The sequence below is a fragment of the Amia ocellicauda genome, chromosome 10, assembly GCF_036373705.1.
Source record: "Amia ocellicauda isolate fAmiCal2 chromosome 10, fAmiCal2.hap1, whole genome shotgun sequence".
NCBI lineage: Eukaryota > Metazoa > Chordata > Actinopteri > Amiiformes > Amiidae > Amia > Amia ocellicauda.
In genome coordinates, this window is record NC_089859.1 from 34,149,880 (window position 1) to 34,175,191 (window position 25,312).

The following is a 25,312-nucleotide window of genomic DNA, read 5'->3' on the forward strand; positions in this document are numbered from 1 at the left end:
TTGAGTAGAAAACAGTACCTTAATGATTTCCTCAGGGGTGTGATAATGGATGCCAGTACATGTGGTTTGTCACTGTGGTCGAGTTGTTTGTCAGTGTATTTGCATGAGTCCTCATAGAATAGTACTGTCCCCACTACTCTGCTCCAACAATATACAAACCTAGTAACAATCACATCACGTCATCATTTTTAAGAAAATATAATTTAGAGTGTCTGCATTCCTTTTGATTTTGAATTTGATGTTTTCAGATTTTGGTTACCCATACATTGCACAAATTCAATAAGAGAGATGGAAAAATAAATGTTATGGAATTTTAACAGATTTGTGTTTATCTTTAAAGAACATCATTAAAAATATGTTGTAAACTTTCTCCTCTATCTCACAGGCTATAGTAAGAACGTTTTTGATGCCTTGGCTTTATAGTGTCTCAAGAGCCAAGAGCATTACTGGAGAAAAAATATATATATATACATAAACAATATTGATCATTTTAGGCTTAAATAATGTACCTTTCCTTACATCTGTGCTTCTTGTGTCATTTGAAAAATAGGTATTTGTTTTCCTATTAAGGAGGAAACATAAATAAAATCGAAAAACCATTTTGCACGAGCTATCCTGGGGACTTACCGCAAGTTTATAAATGGCACAGCACTGAACCAAACCCAAAATGGAATCATAGATAGTGTATTTCTTTTTGTCTTGGGATTAACCTCAGCAAAAATCAACACTATGCAATTGCACAATGGACCCTCAGATCTTCATCTAATTTGTTTTCCTTTTTCTACACAGAAATAGTTGTGTACAATGAGGGAAGCTGAGTGTTACCTAAACAGCAAACATAATTGTGAAATGTTAAAGGAAAACAGAATCCCTGTTGAACAGTCTGTATTGCTCTTGTTTTTAAGATGCATACAGACAAGTTTACAATAGTTTCTTACAAATTTGGCATTCATGAAAATGTTTTTTAAATCTAAAATAACAGATTAATTAAACATTTGTCTGTTGATTCCTTTCCTCAAATATGTTTTTTTGGTCTTGAAATTAAGTTATAAGTTTTCAGTTTCCGTCCAATTTTCAGAGATCGAATCATTTGGTAAAACAAAGCCAGGGGGTGGTACTATTCATTTTTCTGTGATTGATGCTAAGCTTACTTTCAAATTTCAAAATATTGGAAAGTCAATGGGTTAACAGATTATCAATGACAAATTAAATGGTGTATCCCCTTGATGGACACTTGCTATCCAGGTATTCTGTGTGGTGAACTCAACAAAATTAAACCCTTTCTGTTATTTTAGATATAATTTGGTTCCTCCTGCCATTTGCTCATTGAACATTTTGTGGGGTAGATAGTTTTTTAAACAGTCTTCTTATATATGCAGCTGTTCCCCGGACAAGTGCGACCCAGTGCAGCTCTGTGCCTGAGCCAAGATTTGGAAAAAGAATTGGAAACGATTTTGCAGTTGGCGCAGTTGTTCTGTTTGAATGTAATCCAGGATATACTCTACATGGATCAACGGCTATTAGATGTGAAACTGTTCCCAACGCTTTGGCTCAATGGAATGACTCCCTTCCCACTTGTGTTGGTAAGTAGAGGAGCCCATATCTTTCAAAATGGAATGTTTGATTTATGGAGGGAGAAAGGAACATACAATTTACATTTACTAAATCTACTCAGATGTAATGTATATGTACATTAGCATGCATAAATTGGTGTTTGGGGGCTTTATCCCTTTATTCATGATGAAATGTTTTCTGATACAAAGTCTTAAATTATTATCATATATTTTGCAAGCCAGGTGACAGTTTTTTTTTTTTTTTGGCAGAATTAGCATATTGAAGCACTCTGAACTGATCTTTAGCTGCCAGCAGTGTAGATATGTTTTTGTTTCTTTTTAGGTCTCAATAATGGTTCCAAATACAATTTTAGGGGTGTGCAGAAAATATTTGTTTATATTTTCTTTGATGGGAAACATTACAATTTCCTCTTGACTTCCTGCAGCAAGAGAGATGAAATCAAGAAACAACTCAATTGCAATTAAAAATATCTATCTATTTCTATATATAGATATTGATAGATAGATATAGATATATGTACGTGTATTTGAAATATATTTTAAAAGTGGAGGGATTTATCAATTAATTTTTTTATCCATTTCATTTTCTTTTTTTCTTTTTTTTTTGCACATCTCTAGTCCTGATGAATGGTAATTGTTTTCAATTCAGTGCCCCCTAAAGTTATAAAATCAAGACCTATTTTCTTATAAATGTTTTTGTTTGCATGGTGCAAGGAAAAGTGAGGGATGGCACCGCTGGAGAATGGAGCACATTTGATCCCTACTTAGTGCTTTCCTCTTCCCAGGGTAGGTGTAGCAAGTGACTGTAATAGATAAAGTTTGCTGCATACTACCCTGTCAGTCCACCAGTGTAAAGTATTAATTTGAATATACTTCACACTTAAAAAAATACATATATATTAATTGAAACAAAAAGCGTTCACATTTCTCCAATAGAAGACGTTAATCTCTGAAGTACTAACATAGAAATGTACTATGGCTTATTGTACAGCACACTCATCAACAATTTGCTTTATTAATGAATTTAAGGAGCGTGATGTAAAAGGCTGCCTTTAGTGTATATGTGGACTTCATTTTGTGCAATTTGTATTTGCCCAGAAGGGTTTATGGCTGGAGGTATTAATCCTGATTACAACTGAGAACATCATGTGGTAGATAACATTTGTAAAATATGGATGAGTCTGAAATTGCATTGAACTAAAGGAAGTTAATAATTTAAGTGTCAAACACTAACATATTTAACTGCATTAGCTCTAAAGCGAATATTTAAAACATTTCTTTACAGATATTGGACATCAATCACTATGTCTCTACCTGCTTTTAGCTCTTTAATAAAGTGCCACTGACCTCTAGATTTTCCATGTTGTCCGAGACAGGTAGCATCAGATATGAGCTGAGGAAAATGCACTGGCAGTATTAGATACCCAGTGAAGCTTTTGTTATTTACAGTTGCTCACTTTTTTGGTCAAGACAATAACTGTCAAAACAACAACATCAAAGAAAACAAAACACAACACAACACAGCTTTCAAATGGGATAAAGTAAGAATGTCAGATTTCTTTTTTCTTCAGTTCTTCAAAGGCTGAAGCTAACTTTATCTTTAGATTTGTTTTTCTTCTGTTTCGCTGAGCGCTTTTCTCTTTTATTGAATTATACTGCAATGATGGAATTGTGTGTGTGTATATATGCAGACACAAGGATTTTATATTTGCTGTATACAATAAATAGTAATGTCTCATTGTTTCCTCCTATTCTGCCCTCTCCAAGCCCTTCCAGTAAATAGCCTGATACATAAATAACTAAATAAATACATAAATAAATTAACATTTCCTTTGTACCATCATTCATGTGTGCTGGTTTATTTTTAAATAAATAAAAACATTGGAAGTACAAACCTTAAGCTTTAAAGCTAAACAGTGATTTACAGGTGATCCCTAGACAGCAATATTTAGCTAAAGCTAAAAGTAATTATTTTTCAGTGAATGATTCACCTTCCAAGTTTTATACTTGTTTTATTAATGGGATTTAAACCTCTGTCTGAAGTGTTTCACATTAATTGTGTGAAGGGATTTAATTTCTTCAAACATCTCAGCCTTATGTGATTGCCAAGATTCCTAGTTTTCCGTTATTAAACAAAATAAAATAAATAGTGTGATGAAACAAATAGAAAATATTTCTGTGAATAAAATACAATGTTAAAATCAAGTATTCCTAACCAGAGTAAACAAAAACATAACATATTGAGTTAAACTAAATTATTTTATTCAAACATTTAATCAAGGTCGGAGCCCATAGAGAACCATCAGCCTAATTTAAAACAAAAAACTAAAACAAAAAAAGGACTCCATCACTTTAATATTTCAGCAAAACAGTATTCACTATTTCCCTTTGAAAGGAAAAAGCACCATGTTTTATGTACAAACAGAAATATAAGTTAAAATGCCATGTATAGTTTATTCTTTATGTTTGTTGTCATCATGGTCAAAATATTGGTTACTACTGAAGTAGATCTGCCGCATTCCAGTCACATTTCCTTCTTTTAGATGTTGTTGAGTACAGAAAGAACCCCAAGTTTATTAAAATATATTTAGGCACAACGAGCACAATTTAAATTACATTCATCAGCGTAGTTCACAGATAAAAATAAATAAATCAGCTAAATACAGAAAAACAAAATTCTCTCAAATTCTCTGCCAAATCAATCATTCTGTATTTTTCCGTGGCAAACGGATTTCTAGGAACCTTGGTAATTACATAATTGTGGTTAATGTTATGGTAAATGTTATATGGAAGTTCCCTTGGACAGAAAATAAATACGAAGAGAAGCTTCTTTTCCATCTGGTTAAAATGTGCCTGTGCTCAATAAAACTTGTTATATAGAACATGAAAAGCAGACGTGCAAGAGTTTAAATCAATAAATGCGCATCCACTATCAATTTTCACACCCTTCTCTGTCACACCTATTAATGCATGCATTCATGATCATATAGGTAGTGGCTGTACATCCAGAAATACATCCTGTAGTGTAAAGATATACATATTATATCAACCTTATGTCATTCAAAGGAACCATGTTACCTCTTCCATATCTAAAACCAATTGTGTGCAGACATAGCATCTGTGTTATTTATTTCTATATTCCACCTACATACATTGCTTTTTCCCCTTCATTAGCATCATATTGTGGAATTGTTGCTTATTGTTGTTTAGCTGCAATGTCATGTGCTTGCTTCCATTTTATGTATAAACCAGTAACTTGCGTGGTGGCTTCTCCTTTTCAAGCAGTAGTAAAATACAATGACAGTATATGCTTCAAAATGTTAGTCCTTTTGGCTGTTCTTTTAACTATTACAATGAGTCTTAATACAAAAAAAAACAACAACAACAACACAGAATCTTTAGAACAGTTACATTTGTTTGAAAAAATGTGTGCATCATTTGTTCTTCAATTTAATTAGAAAATAAAGGAATAAAGTTGTAATTGGAATTAGTAAATACAGGGGGGTGGTCACATATGCTTTTTCTAACATTACTTATTTTATAACATTGGATATGAGGTAAGGTATATTTTCAAAGTGATTTCCTCTTCATGTATGTGTAAATTTGTAATATCTGGTAAGCTTTCTCATACATACCATTATTGTATGGATTAGACAAACTGAAAGAAATGTCTGAGGTGGAGTAGCTATCTAAGAATTTGATAACACCCCCTAAAAAACTGTTTTTTTGGGGGGTGGGGGGCATTGTTGGAAGGGATTCAGAACTAGATTACTTTCTGTGTCAATATTAGTTGATGTAACATACATCCTGAAATCACCATAATATGGTTAATTCATGCAGTTTTGCCTACAATTAGAAAATGGTCCAAAAGGATTGTGCATTTTCAGTCGATCAATCTGTTAAATTAAGACTGTTTAACACGTTTTAATTGCTTTTGGGATCAGGTTTTTTGATTCAGTGAACCAGGTCTCATTATTATAACTGGAAAAGGTTTTTCAGATGCAGTCACTTTGGTTCGATTATCTCTTCTCACATTTTATTTGAGGAACATATGTTTAATATTGAATATTCCATAAGAAGGTATTGCTGCACCGGCCCTTCTTAGTAAGCATATATACTCCACGCCACAGCAGAAAATCACCAGATGTAATTCCTATGAAAATAACTGAAATTCCAATGATTGTGTCAGTTATACTATACTGCAATCATACAATCATACCCAGCTATGTTCTGTTCCATGAATATATTTCTACAAAATAAGGGACGTATATGCAGAATCACAATCTTTTTTGTTTTGTTTTGTTTTGTTTCATGATTGCATTTTTATTCTGTTTATATAATAATGATACAGTGCACAACTGTCTGGTTTGAGAGAAACCCCTTTATTCTAACTTCTGGGCAGTTAAAAATGTCAAGAATCTTAAGGTGCTGTATAAGTAGAGAAAGAAACTGAATGTGGAATCGACATATTGCCTGGCACTATTGCCCTCTTCCATTGCCTTTCTGCAGTAGTAACTAGTGTGTAGTATATTAATAATAACACTATAGTAACACTATAGGCCAAGTAAAAGAGCTTTTCTTGAAATTCATGGACACCTTTCTCAAGCTAGCCATTTAGCTATGTTTTGCATTGGACCCACAGTATTCAGAATCCTACAGTTGACAAATGTAATTGTAGTTGACAGTTATAGTCATGCTACTGAAAGTAGTAATGAACCGTACAACGATGCATATTATTTTACATCTGCTTGAATCCCTCCTTTATTCTAAAGGGTTTTGCAAACTATTGATAAGCTGACTCGATGAAATACTGAACATTGTGTAAGGCATGAGATTTGTATGTCTTTTTGATTTGTATTATTATTTTTTATGGAATTGCAAACTGTATTCTCTCTATCATTCAATGGCATGGCTTTGTCTTTCCTGTGTTTGTTCTTTATTGGAGATGACTCATTATATTTTGAAATACTATACTACGTCCAACGTTCTTTGTTGCGTCTCTGAATGATGTGCCTTTTAAAACTTCATCTTTTATTGCAATGCTATGCTATACTTCATTTTGCATCAGTGATTGTGTGTTTTTACACTGGGAGACATGCTTGTTTATTTCCACCATTTCAATTTTCCTTGTAGTGCCCTGTGGAGGAGTTTTAACTAAGCGCAGAGGAACCATTCTATCTCCTGGTTACCCAGAACCCTATGACAACAATTTGAATTGTGTGTGGAAGATTTCGGTTCCAGAGGGAGCTGGAATTCAAGTGAGTGAGCTGTTTGAAGTCTCATGAATTAAATGTACATGATTTAAAATATTGCTAGTATAAAGGACTTAATAAAGGGAATTTTTAATAACAGATGAATAATGGATAAGGCAAATGTATTAATTTAATATTTAAAGTGTTTTGAATTTAAATAATGTTTTCTTGTCCTATTCTGTATTATTATTTGATTTGATTTACTGACTCTGACGCCTTGCCTCTCCTTAGGTTTTTTTTTTTTTTTTTTTTTTGAGTCACGTTACTGTAAATCTTGTACTCTCAAACTGAAGCTGACTTACGCCATTTACATGTATGCCAAATTTAGACTTTTTTTTTTTTCTTTTACATGTGTTTCTTCCCTTTCCAGATTCAAGTGATAAGTTTTGCTACAGAGCATAATTGGGATTCGCTGGATTTCTATGATGGGGCAGATAACAATGCTCCGAGACTTGGCAGTTATTCAGGTAATCTCCAATCTGTTATCAAAGGATGTTCAATTTAAATGTAGTCCACTGGACTATCAAAAAAGCCATATGTTAATAGTTAAGACTCCTGTAATTCTGTTAAAAACCTTAACATTGTAGACCAGAGGTATAATTAACTATCTTGTCAAGAACACAAGTGTTTCTGGCCAGTAGCATTTAAGAGTTGTGTCAGTTGGTTTTACATTACAGGCACATTGTTAAGATGAATGCATGATAAGTGGGGTTATCCCACTTCTACATGGACACAGCAGTACTCATTTACACCACCTTTCAACTTGTCATTTCTTATTTGAGTAGTGCTTTATCATACAAGCAAATAGCCATTTCTTTGGGGATGTTTGCTTTGTGTTGATTGAACACCTATCTGTTGATGTATACCACAGATATAACACAATAAAAGGTGTTTTCAATAAAGGAGGAGAACAAAATGTGATTTCTGTATACCAGTCATCGACTCTATGGAGAATATGTATGTAGGTTCCTCTCCTAAGCCCATCACTTGGACATTCTTATGTATTTCTTGTGTTATCTTTAACCAACCAGCAGGCCTGTCAAATAATGTGAAATTCTTTCAGTAAACAATGTCCCTGAGCTCCACTGCTACAAAACCTTTCATTTCCTCTCTTTTGATGCACAATGCATTTGTTTAGCTGTCACTTCCTCTTTCAGTTCAGCTGCTCACTGTGTACTTAGTCGCATAAGTAGAATAAATAATCAAGTTAAAGTAGACTTTCTTCTGAGTATTTTTAGGACTATAATGAAAAGTGTAATCAAGATGTTCTTAGAGTCAATCTTAAAGATAAAACTGTTACATAGATTAAATAAATGTGGAGCAGTAGCTGAAAGTTTACATTAGCCTAGTCTTATCGCATTGAATTCATCTGGAATCTATGGCATTATACAATCGCCATTTCAGTGTGTTTAATGCACAATGAATGAACTAAATTAATCACCAAATAACAGTGTTTCAAATTAAGTATGTGAATAGTTTTGAGTATAAGTGCAAATTGAAAATAATTAGATATTAAAAGGTGAAGTTATGTGATATTTATGTGCCTTCCTTGACAGAATTACATCCAGATAAATAGCAAATGGTGTGATATAGCCAAAGTAGTAATTTTCTTCTCTGTGGAGATGCATCAAATGCTCTGAAATCAGAAATAAATTACAGATCACTTCAGACATTTTGTGTTGGTTTCAAGTCAAAGATATACAAAAGATTAATGTCACCATGCCACAGATATCCTCCAAACTGGCTCCAGATATACATATGTGGTCAAAATTTTATTTAGCCAGCTGTAGTTATAATTATAGGAATCATCACCAAATTGCATCCCTGCATTAAGTGCCAACTTATTACCCTCATTTTGTTTGTAAGGGGTTTAATACATACAACAGACTCACACTTCAGCCCTAGTGATTATTTGTATATCAGTAACCAGAACAAATATTTTTAAAAGGTGGAGGTCATTTATCAGATGATGGAGATTTAAGCATTCAAGTATTGCAAACATTGTAATTCGTACATGAAACAGTTACTGATAATTTGACACAATTTTATATAATGCTTGACAGATAACATGTAGTTACTTATTTTTCTGTTTTTTTAATTTATATATTTATTTAGGGACAACAATACCACAACTATTAAACAGCACTTCTAATAACCTGTACTTAAACTTTCAATCGGATATCAGCGTGTCGGCTGCTGGATTCCACCTTGAATATACAGGTATGATGATTATCCGTTCCATATTCCAGCTTTACAGATGATAACCTAAGTGTGTTGTAGTTTTGTTAAAGGGAAGAAAAAACACCTCTCAAGTGCAGCATAGAGTTTATTTTGCTGTTTACACTTACAAACATAATGTAATTTATGAATCAGGTTTCATTATATACTTTAGGTTTCAGGTTACAGTAACTGAGCTTGATTTTGAAGTTTTATGTGTGGTTACTACCAGCTTAAATTTACATGGAGTCTTTAACCAGCTTTTGATGTAGGACAACTAAACACAGTATTTAAAATAATAAAAGTAAACCCTTTTCCTTTGTTATTCAGTAGCACAGTCAATTCCTTCTGGGGATGAATACATAATAGTTACTTACAGACACATTATATACTTAGTTTGGCTTTTTTTCAAGAACAAAAAAAAGAAATGTGATTATGCTTATATAACTGACACCTGACAAGATACATTATTTTATTGATAATACTCAAATAAAACAAAACATGTAATGTGGTTTACAAGAACCAGTGCTTTCAAAGACCATGTATTAGCTTGGATCCTGTGATATGCATATAAAAAATGTACTTAATACACATTATCAGAACCAAATCAACATGGTAATGTATGGACAACTTGTGTTCTCTGTTGCTTTGCAAATTAACAGGCAGGTGAAGACAGGAAGAGCAATGAAAAGTAACTTCCACTGTATTTATCTCTACGCATTAGAAGAGCTTCACCACCCTTGATTTCATGCATTGCTGCTTCCTACTGGTACATTGAACAATGCCATTTGGGTATAAACTGAGTTTTCTAAGCTCCTACAACAGCCTTATATATTCAATCAGTATGGCAGGTTTTCAAGGGGTCATATTTAAATACTCAGCAAGCCAAATTATAATGCAATAGCTGCTGACTGCCACTGCCTTTTTAATTATCTGTGTTTTGGAAAATTAACAATTTGGAGGCTTGAATGTACAGACTTTGGGATTCTGTGAGTCTTGCTCCCTGCTAGACTCTGCCTGCTTAACTGCTGAATTATGGAAGAACAAATGCCCTTGAACAGCAGTATCAACCTATCAGTTAACATGCCTAGGGTGTTTATGAAGATATTCTGTGGAATCCGTTATTCAAAATTATTCTTGTAGATTTTAGAATCAATCAGCATTCAAAAATTAAAATGTGTACATAATTTCATTTAAATATCTGTGTGGGTGTACCAGTCATGCATAACTAATCTTATGCGTTTTGGGAAATGTAAGGACCACAGTTAAGCATGTTGCTTTGTAGACAAAGAGAGAATGTATTAACCTTTTGTTAATAACTTCAGGACCCAGCTTTTATTTCTGTTAGTCAATGTATCAGTGAAATAGCAATGTGTATGACACTGTGGGCATTGCTTGGGAAAACCTAACTCTTGTCATTGGAAGACTAAAGTGATTCCCTTTTTTGGGGGGTGGGGGTGGGGGGCTTAAGCAAGGTTTCTTGAGTAAATACATAACAAATGTGGAAACTAACCCTTAGTAATTTAATCACCTAAATAAACACGTACAACAAACACACAGACAAATATGCAAACATTTCTGAAATAATCCTTATTCATACATTTTTGTTTAATAGTTGTTGTTTTTTTTTTTTAATATACGTATCTAACTGATTGCCAACTGTCCTACTATAAAATAATTCAAATTGGATTTATAGAGAATTATATCAACTACAGATTCTATGTATATTATAAATTGCAACTTTTTCTGTCCTAAGCAATAGGTTTAGATTCCTGTCCGGAACCTCAGACTCCAAACAACGGAATTAAAGTTGGCGACCGATATATGGTTGGGGACGTTGTATCTTTTCAGTGTGAACAAGGCTTTTCTCTGCAGGTAAGAAAATATAGTGTTATATATCATTGTATGGTGCTTCAATTTGTATAGAATTGTTATGAATAGGTTTTAGCATGCTTATATCATGCATGTACTTTGTTTTGGCATGATTTTTATCATAGCTAACTGTGGCCATCAAGAAATATTACTTTGATCTAAATATGAATAACTATTTATAAACATGTACCCAACTGTTGTTTAATGTATTGCAAGAAGCCACTTTCTACTATTTGAATGTGATAGGGTACAAGATTTTAATTTGTGATTCACAAGTATGTCAAAGTTTTAAATTGGCACAGACTTTTCACAGTACTTGGTTTTCCTATGCTGTACAGTGATATTGTTGTGAAATAATAGGGTAAACTTTAATAAGGGTAATGTGCCCAGAAAAATATATTTATTTTTTAATAAATACATTAACGCATTTACTATGTTATAATTGTATTATTATTAGTGCTATACATCATAATGGATTTGTTTAAAACATGTGAACTTATTATTATGTTTTGAAATTATTATTATTATTATTATTATTATTATTATTATTATTATTAATAATAATAATAATAATATTAATAATAATATGATTAATATTTATTTTAAGGGGAATACCTATATAACCTGTATGCCTGGACCTGTGAGAAGATGGAATTACCCGGTTCCGCTATGTTTAGGTATGTTTTTGATATAAGCATATATGTATTTATATAATTGTTTTTATTAAATAGATACACTTAGAGAAGGAACATGTATGTATTGTTATATTGCTTTTCCAAAGCTATTGAAAGAAAACAATATTAAATAGAGTATTTCTTTGGTGAGATGTCCAAAAAAAAAAGACTTCATGGGTTGGAAAAGTTAATGAGGAGAAAAAGTTCACATAGTAAAGACAGAGACTACTTAAAAATCATATGCAAATATCATTTGTTTTTAACTTAATGTGAATCAATAATTGCTTCCATCTTAAGGACACATGGTTTGTTTATTTATGTTATTGTTTTGTATTCATGAAAGGCATGATAACTAATGTTTTTAAAATACAACAAAAACAAAGGCCAACCCACCCTCCGTACCCCACCCCACGCCTCCCATACTCCAAAATAAAAAGTCTTGAGTATTTGAGAAAAGGTAAAGTTTGGCAGTTTGAATATGTTTCAGCAGAGTTAAGACTATAGTTATAAGCAAACAAGTAGAAAAAAGGGCATTTTCACATCAGACTTACAAGTATGCTTATCCATTCAACTTTGAAATCTGAATAAACACAGATGTTGAAAACACAGTGCTCAATTATTTTGATGAAATGGAAGACAGTGTAGCACAGTTTTCAGGAGAACTGGGAACTAGGTGGTTCTGAAGTTCAGCTCCATTTTTTTCTGTATCCTAGGGCAACTATTTCAGTGCAAGCCAGCTGTAAATCTTGAAAAGCTAAATTACACTGATTAATAATTTAAGAACCTTCTGCTTACACATATGCATCTTTTATGAAAAAAGCTTAAAACCTAACTCACTGTTTTATTTAAACGCAGATCTTTAAATGTTAACTAAGACCAATCAAATATAAGCAATGTACATGCCTTTACCTAAGATAATTTATATTTAATATCTATAGGTATTTGTTAGCCATGAAAAAACCTTGGTAATTTGAAGATCTGAAATGCTCAACATGGTGCTCTTCATGCAGAAGCAGAGATTTATAATTCTCCTTTTACACTACATGTATTTCCAGATCACATTGATCACAGAAAATCTAAATTGTGTATTTTATGTTTTTGTTGCTGTTTTTTTCCTTGTAGTTTTAAATGTAGTGTGGGAAAATATGACAGATGATCAAAGAATTACAACCAGAATTAGTAATATGGGATTCCAGTGCTTTTACAGACGAGGAATCTCTTCCTTTCATAAGTCTTGGGAGTCCTGTGGAGAGCAATATTAATCAAAAATGTAATATATTGAGGCAACAACTAGCATTTAGCACATTGAGGCATTTAAAAAATAATTTAAAAAATAATAATGTTTTGACTGAATGCATATATTAAATTAAATTGGCTTTCCACACAATTAGGAAGGCACTGGCACAACAAAAAAGCAGGAAACCCAATATAAATAAAATAAATAAATAAAGATAATAGTACATCATCACATATCATGCAGTATATCTGCAGTATAAACAGATATGTGAAAAAGTTAGATATGTGAACATCTATAGAGAACGCAGGGATGGGTTATTATTAATGTGCAGGGAATTACAAATGGTGGCTTCTTTAGTATTAAATAATGTGTTAATGGATTTCCATGTTAGCAAAGTTTCTTCCTTTTCAAGTCTTCAAAGGAATTTAGTTTGATTGTTAAAATAACATTGTTTCTTTTTTCTTGCTGACATGAACATTGCAACACTTTATTAATTAATGTATTTGTTTGTTTGTGTTTGTTTATGTATTGATTCCACTGTAATAATAATTCATTCTTTGCAATTTGAGTTTGCCAATGCAGACTTTAATTTGTTTATTTGCAGATATTATGCTTCCCTTGTCGGCTTCTACATATTTGTGCAGTTTCACAACAGTGTATATGATGAAAATTAATTTGATTAAATGCCTGCAGTTTATCCCATACTGTCAAACACGTGTTCCCTGCTCAGATCATTTGAACATGTGCTAGGTCTTAAGATGACTGGTGGGATCCACTCAGAATATCTTCCTAATAGAACCTCTCAAAATTCAGTTCTGATCATGGAATTTCCATTTATCCCATATGTGTTTGGATTTGGATTTGGATTTGTGTCACATTGTGATTCCTTTTCTCTTGAAAACTGAATTCACTTTCCTGTTGTAACCTCTGATCTCAGTGAATAACCAAACATGTATGCAATGAGTCAAATCAACCAAAATTTTCAGGCCAAATAATATCTCCTTGAAATATCAGTTTCTTGAAAAAGTGCACTTTCATACAAATAAATAATTTGGTCGTCATAGTTAATTAAAATCTGTTCCTTTGAAGAGCTAGTGAACACCTAGAAAAAGGTGATGTTGGTGGCATGTTAACTGAGGTGAATTGAGTCTTGTCAGTGAATAGCATGATATGTGGGGCTGTCAAGTTTCAACATTTATTTCTACGAGAAAAAAACTTGCCTTTAAATTAATCTTGTTCCAACAAATCAGTTAACAGCAAGATTGACTGCATTGTTCCAACAGGAGCTTTATTGATGTTTGTCTGCAATTTCAGTATCATCTCTTTCAAATAGAAACATATAACTAATCGTCATGATAATGTATTTGTTGATTTAATTTTTTTAATTGAAGTCACATGTCTTTGTTTTTCTGAAACAAGGAGTGGGTAGTGACCATACCCTCGTTACAGTGAGTGTAATGTTCCTGTTTAGGAAAAGTTTATATGTATATGTATATATGTCTTTATTTATTTATTTATTTTACTCTGGAACAGACCTCATCAGGGTCTTGGCATCATACTTGGAATATGGAGCAACATTTAACCAGCTCAGCAGTAAATCCTTTTGTGATAAAATATGCTGCATATTTTGTTTTGTTTTTTAGAAAGGAATTTCATTAGTAATGTCATCTTACTGTTTGGGTATTAATAAAGAGTTTGATTCCAGTGATCAAGTTAAACAGACTTATGAGTATGTTACAAAATATATTTTTGTAGAAGGTTAATAAATGTGAGTCTGAATTATAATAATAATAATAATAATAATAATAATAATAATAATAATACGAAGAAGAAGAAGAAGAAGAAGAAGAAGAAGAAGAAGAAGAAGAAGAAGAAGAAGAATTATTATTATTATTATTATTATTATTATTATTTTAAATCAGGGAGTTTATGTAGACTTCATTGAGTAGACTTCATTTGGATGCTCAGTAGTATTTCCAGGAATAATGTCACATGCAATGTGCGCCTTAAGTCTTCTATAACCTAGCATTCTGTAATATTGTTTCCAAAGTGAAGAGCATTACAGAGGTGAAACATGGACATTCTTAAAAAAGCAACAATGCAGCAACATTCAGGCAACGTAAAATACTTCTGCAAATGTTTATTAATGCAAAATTCTAAATATCTAATTTATTCCAATGTTTTAGGGAGTAACTTAAATTGAAATATGCAACACCTTGCCAAAAGAAAGCATTCACTTTGGGCTAAGCTCCCCTTTCAGCTAAATTATTAAGCATTACTTTTTGGCCTTTCATCAAATTACAGCATAAAATCTGCAACTTAGTGGAAAAAAGTAGATGAATTTGCTCTTCATAGGATTCACTTACCCTCATTAAACTCGTTTACTTCAAGGCTCTAGCATTCAACAATATTTTAAATAAAATTTGACTGCTTAATATGTGATTTGGAATTACACTAGAGTTTAATAGTAACAAGCTCAGGAAGGCAGCAGTCTTTCAGAAAAATAGTTTGGTACTTATATAGTATTTGATGTAGCTAATGGATAAAGACAAAAAACAAAACACCAATGGCATTGTTTCATCCTGTATTTGTCCATTATCGACAGTTTAAGATGTGACTGCTCATCTTTGCTATAAATAATAATATATCACCTTATGTGTTTCAATGGTGAACAATATATATATATATATATATATATATATATATATATATCCTAATACCACAACTTTGTGTTGGGTTCTTCTAATGTGAAATGTATGTTCTTATCATTTTATATACAGCTCAGTGTGGAGGCTCAATGTCTGACTTCAGTGGAGTCATTTTAAGCCCTGGATTTCCTGGTAATTACCCAAGTGGGTTAGACTGTACGTGGACAGTAAAGCTTCCAATTGGATTTGGTATGTATATATCCACACATGTATATATGTTGATCTATTGGATGTACATTTGTGACAGCCTGAACTGAAGGGATGAAGCTTTTCAACAAATTCGATTTTCATACCATGCCATTGACTGAAAACCTTAACATACACGTTAACATACATTTAAACACCTTCTTGTGTCCATGAAGTAATCGATTAGACTATAATGAAAAAGAAAGTGAACACTCCAAAATATAAATATCAATATATAAAGTTATTATAGTGTACTGACATTTCACTTGTCACTGTGAAACTAGTACAAACCATTGTAAGGATTGTATGGTGACATCCAAAAAGTCTAGTCATAGTTTCCTGCAGAACAAAAGTTCCTGTAAGAAAAGTCATACTCTTGTACGTCATACAATACAGACCATAATCCACAGAAACAGGAGAAACAGCTAGCCATTCAAACAGAAGAAGCCGAGGCAGAAAGTGGAAAGCAACTAAAGGAGAAGATTATTTGAAAGTCTAATCCTTTCATTACAGACACTAAATTGCTGCTGATTTCAGTTCCATGTCAAATGTCTATTTCAAAGGGAAAATAAATAGATGGCTTGCTTAACCCTTGGGAACCCAGTGATATATATAACCCAGTGATATATATATATTTGTGAATGTATTTATCAAGCCTGTTACATGTTTGTGGCATATACACTCACCTAAAGGATTATTAGGAACACCTGTTCAATTTCTCATTAATGCAATTATCTAACCAACCAATCACATGGCAGTTGCTTCAATGCATTTAGGGGTGTGGTCCTGGTCAAGACAATCTCCTGAACTCCAAACTGAATGTCTGAATGGGAAAGAAAGGTGATTTAAGCAATTTTGAGCGTGGCATGGTTGTTGGTGCCAGACGGGCCGGTCTGAGTATTTCACAATCTGCTCAGTTACTGGGATTTTCACGCACAACCATTTCTAGGGTTTACAAAGAATGGTGTGAAAAGGGAAAAACATCCAGTATGCGGCAGTCCTGTGGGCGAAAATGCCTCGTTGATGCTAGAGGTCAGAGGAGAATGGGCCGACTGATTCAAGCTGATAGAAGAGCAACTGTGACCGAAATAACCACTCGTTACAACCGAGGTATGCAGCAAAGCATTTGTGAAGCCACAACACGTACAACCTTGAGGCGGATGGGCTACAACAGCAGAAGACCCCACCGGGTACCACTCATCTCCACTACAAATAGGAAAAAGAGGCTACAATTTGCACAAGCTCACCAAAATTGGACAGTTGAAGACTGGAAAAATGTTGCCTGGTCTGATGAGTCTCGATTTCTGTTGACACATTCAGATGGTCGAGTCAGAATTTGGCGTAAACAGAATGAGAACATGGATCCATCATGCCTTGTTACCACTGTGCAGGCTGGTGGTGGTGGTGTAATGGTGTGGGGGATGTTTTCTTGGCACACTTTAGGCCCCTTAGTGCCAATTGGGCATCGTTTAAATGCCACGGCCTACCTGAGCATTGTTTCTGACCATGTCCATCCCTTTATGACCACCATGTACCCATCCTCTGATGGCTACTTCCAGCAGGATAATGCACCATGTCACAAAGGTCCAATCATTTCAAATTGGTTTCTTGAACATGACAATGAGTTCACTGTACTAAACTGGCCCCCACAGTCACCAGATCTCAACCCAATAGAGCATCTTTGGGATGTGGTGGAACGGGAGCTTCGTGCCCTGGATGTGCATCCCACAAATCTCCATCAACTGCAAGATGCTATCCTACCAATATGGGCCAACATTTCTAAAGAATGCTTTCAGCACCTTGTTGAATCAATGCCACGTAGAATTAAGGCAGTTCTGAAGGCGAAAGGGGGTCAAACACAGTATTAGTATGGTGTTCCTAATAATCCTTTAGGTGAGTGTACATGACATTGGGTTCCTTAGGGTTAAGCTGAAATGGGGAGTGTTTCAGCTTGTCAAATTGTTTTTTAGATGAAAGACAAATATAAAGCTGCCTTCACTGGGACACCTGAATTGCACTGCACTGGATACTTACTATGCTGTTTTCCAGACACTAGCCTGCCTATCACTATAACCAAAGTTTCTGTAACTCAGCTCAGTGCAGGGCACGAGGATTTAAATTAATGTACCTACACAACAAATCGTAAACACTAAAACAGCAAGCATCTGCAGAGCAAAAACATTTGATTTTCTCTAGGCAATGATATTACATTTCTGTCCAGACATTACAAAATGCACTGGGGAAAAATAAAAAATAAAATAAAAATTAAGAGCCTACTCAAACAGAATATTTCACTGTACTGTGGAGTAATTATAATTCATATTTGGGAAATCAGAAAGCCCACTTATATTTTGAAGTGTTTCCTCAAGACTTTCATTCCTGTCTTTTCCAGGTATTCATCTTCAGTTTATGAATTTCTCAACTGAGGCAATCCATGACTATTTAGAAGTGCGGAGTGGGTCATTAGAGACAGGCACTGTCATTGACAGATTCAGTGGTCCTCAGCTGCCAGATTCTCTCTTCAGCACCACCCATGAAACAAACTTCTATTTCCACAGTGACCACTCTCAAAATAAGCAGGGATTTCACATCACATATCAGGGTGAGTTTAATTCATATTGCTCTACATCTTGTGGGTCTCTGTGGTGTTTAAAAACTGTCAGCCTAAAACATTAATGTCAGCTTGTTACACAGTAAATGACAGACTATCACCTTACATTTGTATTCTTCCAGGTCAAGCTTTTGATAACAAAGACAGGAGAACAGATGCTAAGATGTTTATCAGCATTTCTTTTTGGTTATTATTCTGCTCTTTGTAAATGTTGAATAGCTACCATAAGAAAGCATAGCTCACAAACATATTTGCCAGAGAAATGGGGCATATCCTCAACTGGTCAGAATGTATATAAATCACTTATGTATATGTATGGTACCCTCTCAAAAAAAAATAATAATAATTAAATTTAAAAATCTTTTAGTTGAGTTAACAGTAGTGAGTAGCAAGTATAATTTAACAAAAAAGGTACATTTCAATGTTTCTTTGTTAATTATACAGCCTACCAGTTACAAAGCTGTCCTGATCCCCGACCCTTCCGCAACGGGATTGTGATTGGGAATGATTTCAGTGTGGGCTTAACCATTTCATTCGAGTGTCTTCCCGGATATTCCTTGATTGGAGAAGCAGCATTAACTTGTCTCCATGGAGTCAGTAGGAACTGGAACTATCCTGTACCTAGATGTGAAGGTAAAAACTGATTTTGTGCTTTATTGTTTTTGTTTTGATTTGTTTCTCATTTTGAAGAACACATATTTCCTCTCCAAAGGCTTTGTTTTTTGTTAGTATTTTTCTTACAAACTGAAATACCTGCTTGTGAAACAATACCACTGAATGCAAAAACAGCTGCAAGTGGTCTTTTTTCCAGCACTGTGTGGACATATTTGAGAGATAATGAGGCAAAACTAAAAACTGAAATTAATTTTGGAATCTTTGCAAACTAAAACAATAAGTTAAAATAATAAACTAAACTAAACAAAAGCATAAAAAGGCAGAAATCCTGTAACTGAAAAAGTAAAATTAGGGGTTAAATAGTTTGTAATGGAAGTACTGATTATAATCAAGCTTACCACTGACATTTGTTTGCAGTCTGATGTCAGAAGCAGATGTGAAACTGACAAACAAGCACCCCAGTCCACAGCATGTGCATCCTCTGTTGTATCACACTGCAGTTTATTACTTTGCTAGATTTGTATTCTGCCCAGACAGCAGAAAATGGTTTCATACTTACAGTTTTACAGTGGTTCAATACAATTTCATACACAGCTGGCAGAGCGTTTACAGAAGGTTCATCTTGTGCAGAATGGTTTGATAGATCTGAGCAACTCAAATATTAAACTTTTTGAAACCATCAGATTGAAGTTATTAATTCAGTGACATTGCCTCATAATTGTGCAGACATAGCTGTCATCTCTGACATGATTTGGTGTGAAAAAAACTAAATTGTATTAATTCATATTTAGCTTTTCAGTTCCCCCGACCTGAAATAAAATATAATACTGTATTCTGCAATTATATTTTAACCTGATATTTTTCCATGCTGTGTTCAACAGCAAGTATTCCCACTTCAAATGGAACCTAAACTACAATAATAATAATATATGTATTTTCTCCCAAGTAATTTAACTTTAATTGCTGTTTTTAAAGTTCTTCAACAGTTTTAATAAAACCATCCATAATCCTATCTCCCCACAATAGGTGTCTTCAATAAGGGGCAAAAAATCTATCTAATCTTCACATAAGACAATGTTATCAAAGCCCTTAGTTGAAATGAAAACCAAAAGACCAAGTGTCTCTGGATATAATTCTAAAGTTTATTAAAGTTCTGTAAATGAAACTAAAACAAAAATCACAAACATAAAAAACATTAATGCCTTTATCACAGCAAGACTAGCATATGCCCTTCTGTAATTTTATTATTATTATTATTATTATTATTATTATTATTATTATTATTATTATTATTATTATTATTATTATTATTATTATTTCTTGGCAGACGCCCTTATCCAGGGCAAATTTTAAAACAAACAAATATCACGTTCATAAGACTCTTAAAATTTTTGTTGCTAGAATGATCAGATGCACAAGGAGAAAACAGTACAGAAAGTTTGCACATACTGTGCTGTAGTATGAGAAACACAGCATAACCAGAAGAGAAGAACAAAAAGCAGACTGTTAAATGTATCCAATTAATTGAATTACTTTGAAAATCAGTAAAAACTGACATGAAGGACTACACAGAACAAACAACTTACATGTTTTTCCCAAAAGGGTTTTATCAGTGTGTGTTCAAACAAAACAGTAAAGGCCGTATGTCAAGGATAATTTATCAATTAGACTCGATACCTATTTGATTAACACTGTTAGGTGTCTAGCAAGGGGAGAAGTTCCATCTTCATCTGATAGCACTTTTTTTGCTCATGTAGAGTTTGTAATTTGCGTGAGAATATACCTCCATATCTTTTTCTACATGTGCAGGCAAGCAAGCAGACCACATTTGTAACTTGGTAAGCCATCCATAAAACCTTCAACAGCATACACAGCAGTTTAACAAAGGAACTCTTCCCTTATCTGAAGCAAATGGATGCTTTCACGAGGCAACCTGCCCTATTCAATTAACATAAGCAATTATTTAAAGCCCTAAGAGGCAAGCCCAAAACCTACCACACATTTAATGTACTGTCTTATTGTCCTCGATGTGCAATCCAGAGATTTCAGAAATAAACCCATTTAATATTTTAATCTAATAATATGTTTCTATATATGAAAACTGTGATATGTGCATGATGAAAGATGCTACATTTACAATTGTACATATCATATACAATTTTATATGTCCTTTTTGTTTTACATTTAAGTCAAACACAATAAAATAGCTTTACATTCTTCAGAACCAGGTAAATCTAAGGCACCAATACTTTTGGTGAAGAGAGTAACTGGAGTTAAATAATAAACCACACGAAGAAAATAAAAACCTCCATAATGAAGGCCTAATCATTCGGAGATCTTATAAATATTCACATATTTTTATATCTCTGCTTGCTTTGTGAATGTTTTGCATGCAACCCCAAGTGAGTGAATTCTGAATTCAAAACTTTAGTTCTGAAGATGTGACAATCAAAACCAGTCACATGCCTTAAATGTTATTAAACTTCTTTCAAGGGAAGCTTACTCAAGGACATTGAGAGAGGGGCACAAGATTGGGGGCATTCTCAAAGCACAGCTCTTGAGAGAGAGTATGAAAGACTGCTGCACCAGGGTGATTGTTAGCATGGCTTTACAATGAGGTGATGGGGAGCAAGGGGGCAGAGCAAATATAATGCCAGGCTGGTGTTCACTGAGCACGTGAGAGTGCAGAGAAAGAAAGATTATAATTAGTTGCCTGGATAGAAAATTGCATTCTTTATATCTAGGGTAGCTTTTGCTATTTAAGGATAGGAATTTCAATTCAAATTAGTATCTCTGAGGGGCCATTTGAATGTTGTTTCTTAGCTTGTTTGATTCTTTGTTTGTTTGTTGCTGTTATTTATTTGACTTATGGTTTTATCCTAAGATAAACATAACACAATATACACCCAAGGAATACATTGTGAGTTATAGTTATTGGCTGTGATATTTTGTTGTAAAACTTTATTGTATACCTTAATGTAGTGTAGTATAAGAATTCACATATCTGACAGAATTAGTAGGCTAATTACCAGCAATTCCAATGCAGAAGAACAATGCAATATACTATGCCACTAATCTACATAATGATAGTAAAATATATATCTTGTTGCTGTACAGATGCAAGACAATTAATTGGGATTTTGTCTAGTTACAGTGTTTTGTTTTGTTACTCTTGTTGGAGTAAATGCAGTATTTTAAATCCTTTTTTTTGTCATAATTAATTGTAGAAGAGTACCATACATATTGGGAGTCTGTAACACTTGCCGCAGTTTAGTTTTAAAGCTGTGCATAGGTAAGAAAAAATGTTCAGTTCTACTCTTTCTAAATTTGAATATTTTTTTAATTTTTTCTCTCCTGAAGCTCTCTGTGGGGGGAATATCACATCAATGAATGGCACCATTTACTCTCCTGGGCACCCTGATGAGTATCCAAACTTCCAAGACTGTGTTTGGAATGTGAGAGTTCCTCCTGGGAACGGGATATATATCAACTTTACTGTTTTACAAACAGAGCCAATTTATGACTTCATCACTGTATGGTAAGCACTGACTCTTTTAGTTTTTAGTAGTGCAATGTCAAGTTTAATAAAAGGTATCAAAACAGAATTAACCATGCATATTACATGAATTTAGTATGTCATACAATTATTTACTTGGATTAAATATTTTAAATAATCACAAAAATGTATCTCTAATCCTTTTGCTGGATTTTAAAGATTTTTCTTTATTTTATTTATTTGTTAGTCTAATGCTAAGTCTAATTTCGCTTTTAATTAGTCAAAATTATGTTGTGGAACATTATTGGTTTATATTTCTTACTTATGGCTTAAAATTCTGATACCTATTTATTCACTTGATTAATGTATGTGCCTTGCTCAAAATCTCTCAGAATGATAAAAAGCAGCTCATGTTTATTTACTTATTATTATATTACCATTCTCTTCGGGAAACAGGTTCTCTTTTATTATTGTGACTGGACCTGGGATTTCTGAACAGGCTGAACCTAAAGATAATAATTGCTCAGTGATATGTTGCACTGAGTTGATCCTCCCCAATGATCCATCCAAAATGGATATTTAATTGGTTGTATCCTCCCTGCAGTTACTATGGCAACCGGTCTGACCATTTCAACTTTTAAAGAATTCCTATTATATGTCTAGAATCAATTTGACAAGGCTGCAATGGAGAAATACTTTACATATTATGAAGGCATTAAATAAATGCCAGCTTTCAAAATTTTTAGAGCTAGTCTTTCATGAGTATGTTTAAGGTTTCTCAAGATTAATATTAAGCATTCTTCATCAGCACACAAAAAAATGTAATTTCAGTGGTAGGAAACTGTGAATTTGTTATCATAGAACCATTGTGAATGTATGTTAGCTTCTCATGCATACTATTTTTGAATAAGTATATATAACACAGGGGGCATATGACACAGCTCAGCATTTTTCTGGACCTACTCATCACGTCACTGTATGCAAACCCTTTCTAAGGACAAAATCAGTTATTGTCACTGCAAAATACATTAAAAATTGGTTTTAAAACAATGCAATAAAATATAATGAAAAATTACAAATTGTGGAGTCTTAACATACGAAATAGCAAACATTTGAACTATTATTGTTTCTGCTGCTGTTCTTTGGTCTTGTGGCTACTCCCAGACCAACAAATGATGTAGGCCTATCTAATTCATTAATTCATTTTTTTTTCACCATTAATATTGTTGTCAACAACTGTATAACACTCAAAGGCTGACTGAATATTGTATTTCATTGAAAATATTGTTATTTCTAATTATTAATGTAGACCTAAGATCTAATATAACTCCCAATTTCCCTTTGTTTAAAAATCTCCAGAGGGTATACTTACTTATTAATAGTGTTTTCAGTCCTTCGGAGTTCCTCTGTGTAATACACTGCCCACACTGCCTAAATAATGCATGTTCAACACAGGTTGAAACTACATTATTGCCTCTCACACAGTTTTCAATCTCATTTTCAAAGCATTCTCCAACTTTCTGGACAGAGCTTTCACAATATGCTGTAAACTAGAATAACATATTCAGCACACAATATTCTTTTGGTCTTGCCCCTTCATCAAGCCATTTCTTGACACGTGAGCGAATTACAATCCCCAAGATGGATTGACATTTTTCTCAATCCTGAACATGTTTCTAAATTTCGGCCCTCTGGGTGTAGCTTGTGTGCTATTTCTTTTTGTCAGTCCTCTTCGAAAATGTGAATACCTAAATCATATCCTCCCAAATTGCTCTCATTTTGTCATAATGACATTCCATTCTTTTGCTGTGTTTATATCCCTAACAGTGTATTATTTTAGTCTCCCAATCTTTTGCTGGGTACCTGAAATTAGGACATCTGAAAACTGCAGCCATCATTAATCCCATGAGTTTGTCATTATATATAATTGGATTCTATCAAATGCAATTGTTCTTATTCGGAATCCTAAAATTATTTGTGAAGTGATGTGTTCTGTTGTATTGGACTTTCTATTTAGCCTATATATAATTGTTTGGCTTGCTCTTCAAGGCTCTCCAAGATTACTGCATAAGCTTCATTTTTATTTTAGGTTATGTTTTTCTCTCTTGCAATTATTTGACTTGATAAGGCCATCTACAGATCTAATAAAGAAAGTAAACTATCTTAAAACCATAATTTGTGTTAATCGTAAACATTAATAACTTTTTATTAGAATTAAAAAGCTTGATTTTGGGAGAGTAGACCATACAGCTGGAGTCACTACCACGACTCTAGATAATACACACTTTTACATTTTTATGAAAATGTGAAACACATATGCCACTAAGTATATGTTAAAAGCTAGAGTTAATTTCTGTAGCTCTAGAGGTTCTTGAGTTCTATTGTAAAGCCAAGCTTATAGTATACTTCAATTTGACAAAAATAAAAAAGTTAAAATACACTATTTGTTGCTTCTTTCTGCTTTAGATATACACAATGCAATGCAACACATCTATACTTAAACCCAACCACCACATTTCAATTGCAATATTGATGATGGATTTTTGTTTGACAGAGGATTCTTCCTTCTACCTTATACAAACCTGTTATAATATAATGTTTGAATTGTGATTGGTGTTTTGATTTGGTATATTCCATAAAGATACAATTGTTCCAAGTCAAAGCATTCTGCATTGCCTCCCATGATTTAGCTTAACTGTGATAAATTGCTTGAATAATCTGTAATAAATCCTTTTATTTCTTTATGTTTATTGTGTGAATGCAGCAACTGTATAAAATCAATTTTCTGTTTTTGTGCCACTTTATTTGTACAATTTTTAATAGTTTTGAATAGAGTGGCTTACTCCATTTTCAAAACTTTTAATGAGAAA

General features: G+C 33.3%; 1 protein-coding gene across 1 annotated transcript in view; it reads left to right on the top strand.

Moving 5' to 3' along the window:
- The window catches only part of csmd3b (CUB and Sushi multiple domains 3b), a 286,431-nt gene that overhangs the window by 175,795 nt on the left and 85,324 nt on the right, over positions 1–25,312 (top strand). The window contains exons 30-39 of the mRNA XM_066714578.1: positions 1,380–1,583; positions 6,708–6,832; positions 7,197–7,293; positions 8,942–9,046; positions 10,800–10,918; positions 11,523–11,592; positions 15,607–15,723; positions 18,113–18,322; positions 18,776–18,964; positions 22,307–22,484. Coding sequence (XP_066570675.1) covers positions 1,380–1,583; positions 6,708–6,832; positions 7,197–7,293; positions 8,942–9,046; positions 10,800–10,918; positions 11,523–11,592; positions 15,607–15,723; positions 18,113–18,322; positions 18,776–18,964; positions 22,307–22,484 — 1,414 coding nt within the window. The remainder of the gene's footprint in view (positions 1–1,379; positions 1,584–6,707; positions 6,833–7,196; positions 7,294–8,941; positions 9,047–10,799; positions 10,919–11,522; positions 11,593–15,606; positions 15,724–18,112; positions 18,323–18,775; positions 18,965–22,306; positions 22,485–25,312) is intronic.